The sequence below is a fragment of the Nicrophorus vespilloides genome, unplaced genomic scaffold (assembly GCF_001412225.1).
Source record: "Nicrophorus vespilloides isolate i.1.1-1 unplaced genomic scaffold, Nicve_v1.0, whole genome shotgun sequence".
NCBI classification, from domain to species: domain Eukaryota; kingdom Metazoa; phylum Arthropoda; class Insecta; order Coleoptera; family Silphidae; genus Nicrophorus; species Nicrophorus vespilloides.
The window spans coordinates 21,781-26,012 of record NW_017099795.1 but is presented as its reverse complement, the minus strand read 5'-3'; the positions used below and the strand labels follow the sequence as shown (position 1 = coordinate 26,012).

Genomic DNA, 4,232 nt, shown 5'->3' with positions numbered 1-4,232 from the left:
AATTAGTTAAATTTGTTCGAAAATATGAATTATTGTAATACAAATACATAAATTAATACTTTGTAACAAAGTTGGCTCTGTCACATAATGTTATATATACTTACTTACCGCATCGATTCTGTGGCTCTTGCATAAACAATTTACACTCCATGTATTTTCGCATCGACTTTATTTTTTTTTTATTTTTCTGTTTTGGTCTGAGAACGCGAGCGATTAATTTCCGCGAAGCAAGCAAAGTATCCTGAAGGCGATTCCCTCCTAACCAAAACGCAATTTATTTAAAGTAGAGCGAGAGAAGAACGCAACGTTCAGCATCAACTGTTGCGAAATAAAAAAATGAAATGAATGTGAGAGAGAGAGAGAGAAGAAAAGAAGAAACAACTGAAGCGAAGTTTCAAAGTGACACATTTTAATTGCCCACACATCTGGATTTTATCATCGTTTTGCCTGAAAGAGTAAAAAAGTAAAGAGAATTTTCTCGTTGTTTTTTTTTTCGTTTGTTTATTTAATTAATAAAAAATATATTTCGCTTAATAACTAGTAATAATAATATTAATAATAATAGAAATGTTTTTTTTTTTGTTCGTTTAAATTTAAAAGGAAAGTAAGGGTTTTTTCATTTTCGGGGTTGGTGTTTGTTGGGGGTTGTTTTTGTTTTTTTTTGATTAGATGTAGCCGTTCCATTCGAGAGATGGCGTCGTGTCCACCTGGTAGGAGTTGACGGGTGCGTTGAAGACGGGCGATTTCTGCGGCAAATACTGATACGGGGGTAAGTACGGGGTTGCGGATGAGTAGAAGTTGTTGGTTGTTGCGACAAGGTTGGGTGGATAGTAGATCTGCTCGGTGGGCGATGGGAAACGTTCGTTCTTGATGATCGACGAGGCGCTCGGTTGGAGTTCGTGGTATCGCGACGCGTAATCCTGCTGCGTCTGCAACCCTTTCGCTTTGCTGATGCTGTGATGGTGATGGTGGTGTTGCTGATGATGATGATTATTGTTCGTTTCGACGTCTTCCTGATGCTGATGCTGTTGCCTGTAGCTCTGGTAGTTCTGATGGTGGTACATGCCGTTCCCGTTCTCCAAATACTGATCGAGATCGTTGCTGTCGAGGTCGTCGGGAATGAAGGACGCCTGCTCGATGTCACCGAAATCCACGGCCGGACTCTGATCCAGACACGAGGGCGTCCTGATTTGCTGGTGATTCGCTGGCGGACTGTGCGGATCGCAGCTCGACGGAGACGTCGAGTTGCTCCTCAAACTCATCGGAGAATCCTCCTGCTTCAACGACCTGAACGTCATGTTGGGTCCGTGATTTCCTCCACCTTGATGTCCACCGCCACTTTGATCCGATCCTGCCGGACTTTTGTTCTGCTTCCTACGCCTCGGCTGATACTTGTAATCCGGATGCTCGCGTTTGTGGATGACCCTCAACCTTTCCGCCTCCTCGATGAACGGCTTCTTGTCGTTGTCGCTCAGCACCCTGGAAACGAAAGCATAGATAACATTTATATTTTTTATTAGTAAGTAAACTCGAGCTATCTCCTCCTCTAACTTCCACCTGAATCAATAGATCTTGCTTACTTTTCAATTTAATACGATCTAACTTATGAGAGAGGAAGAGAGCAGTACACTTCATACAGTCATGGTGCGTAATGGCGAGGAATGTTCTCCGGATTAATAAATAACAAAGTCGGCTCCGGCTTTTCCATACTTGATATACATACTTTTTTTTTTCCTATCTCCGTTCCACTCTCGAATACTACATAGTGTACGGCGATTCACAATTTGGACCTCCCGTCGACGTCGACCCGGGTCGGGTCCTTGATTGCATCAAAGCCCGACACGATCTTCGATGCGGGAGGCCTTCGTTCGACCCCCGATATTATGCCAATCACCATTACCTCTAATGTCATCACACTCGAAATAATTAATTATTGTTTCAAGACCAACAATTCCCAACAACAATAACTTCTCTAAATCTCTTAAAATCTTCATCATCAAAATATTGTAAATCCATATATTTTAAGGACACTTGAGTGACGACACCTATTCAAACAAGTACGAATAACTTTGACATGTGTCATAATGAAAAAAAAAAACAAATGATTATGGTTATGGTTATATAATATTGTCAAAATGACACTCGAACTAATTAATTATTGTTCAAGACCAACAATTCCCAACAACAATAACTTTTCAAAATCTCTTAAAATCTTCATCATCAAAATATCGTAAATCAAGATGATGTAATTATTCAATTAACTAACTAATCTACATATATTTAAGATACTAAAGTTCTCAGTAATAAAGCAACGTATTTTATTATTCTAATTACAGCAAATTAAGAGTAATAATTACATAATCTAACAATTCGTCGTCATATTTATTGACTTTTCAATTTGCATTTCCTGTACTCTACAACGTTTATTTACTTTTGATCAACTCTGGCGTCGGCTTTCTAGGATATATATATCATAGAGACTGTCAATATTTTATCTTGCGATTACCAAATTACATCTAAATTCTATTTACACGCATGCAAATATTGCCATATTTACTTTGTCGTTTCTTATCAATGAAATCATAACGTGAATCACCTTTACACTTTGTTGATTTTCATGTAAGTTTCAATTAATTTTTTGTATATATTTTGTATATATTTGATTTATCTGTGAAATCGTATTAATTTTAGTTTCAACTTTCACAAATGTCATTGACTTTGACACTTCGATTGACAGCTATTGAAACAATCTGGAAACTCTTTGACGTATGTCATAATAAAGAATGATTTGCAGTTATATAATATTGTTAATATTGAGACTTTTTCAACTTTAACAAGTATAAAATATAAAAATTTCTACAAAAGTCATTTGCTTCGACACTTTGAAAGTTTTAAATAAATTCATTCACTAATTAACAAAATAATAATTCAATAATCGAAGAACATTTGATATTGAAACAATTAGGAAAGACTTTGACGTATGTCATAATAATAAAATGATTGTGGTTATATAATATTGTCAAAATGATACCTATCGAAACAATTACGAATGCGTTTGACGTGTGTCATAATACAAAAATGTAATATTGTTCATCTGTGAAAATAATATGTATCAAGTTTTAATTTCAACTTTGGAAATGCTTTAAAAAGTATTAAATATAAAAATTACTTCAAAAGTCATTTGCTTCGACACTTTGAAAGTTTTAATTAAATTAATTAACTAATTAACAAAATAATAACAATTTTATGATTGAGAAAATTAAATTTTTTTTTGAAACATTCGATAATGAAACAATTAGTAAAAACTTTGACGTATGTCATAATAACAAAATGATTGTGGTTATGTAATAGTGTCAAAATGATACCTATTGAAACAATTACGAATGCGTCTGACGTGTGTCATAATACAAAAATGTAATATTGTTCATCTGTGAAAATAATATGTATCAAGTTTCAATTTCAACTTTTGCAACGCTACAACAAAGTATTAAATATAAAAATTACTTTAAAAGTCATTTGCTTCGACACTTTGAAAGTTTTAATTAAATTCATTCACTAATTAACAATTTTATTATTGAGAAAATTCAACTTTTTTTAAGAACTTTCGATATTGAAACAATTATGAAAGACTTTGACGTATGTCATAATAATAAAATGATTGTGGTTATATAATATTGTCAAAATGACATATTGAAACAATTACGAATAACTTTGACGTGTGTCATATGTATCAAGTTTTAGTTTCAACTTTTGCAATGCTTCAATAAGTATTAAATAAACTTTGACTTTGACATTTCAAAGTTTTAATTAAATTCTTCCGCTAATTAACAGAATAATAACATTTTTGTAATTCAGAAGATTTGATATATTTTAAGGACACTTGAGTGACGACACCTATTGAAACAAGTACGAATAACTTTGACATATGTCATAATGAAAAAAAAAACAAATGATTATGGTTATATAATATTGTCAAAATGACACATTGAAACAATTACGAATAACTTTGACGTGTGTCATATGTATCAAGTGTTAGTTTCAACTTTTTCAATGCTTCAATAAGTATGAAATGAACTTTGACACTTCGAAGTTTTAATTAAATTCTTCCGCTAATTGACAGAATTATAACATTTTTCTAATTCAGAACATTTGATATATTTTAAGAACACTTGAGTGACTATTGAAACAAGTACGAATATCTTTGACATGTGTCATAATGAAAAAACTAATGA

At 33.2% G+C, this 4,232-nt stretch overlaps 1 protein-coding gene across 1 annotated transcript in view; it reads right to left on the bottom strand.

Moving 5' to 3' along the window:
• Window positions 1-657: 657 nt before the first annotated feature.
• LOC108565635 (transcription factor Sox-9-A-like) overlaps window positions 658-4,232 on the bottom strand; it is a 15,574-nt gene continuing 11,999 nt past the window's right edge. Inside the window, exon 3 of the mRNA XM_017925194.1 lies at window positions 658-1,479. Coding sequence (XP_017780683.1) covers window positions 666-1,479 — 814 coding nt within the window. The 3' untranslated portion in view covers window positions 658-665. The remainder of the gene's footprint in view (window positions 1,480-4,232) is intronic.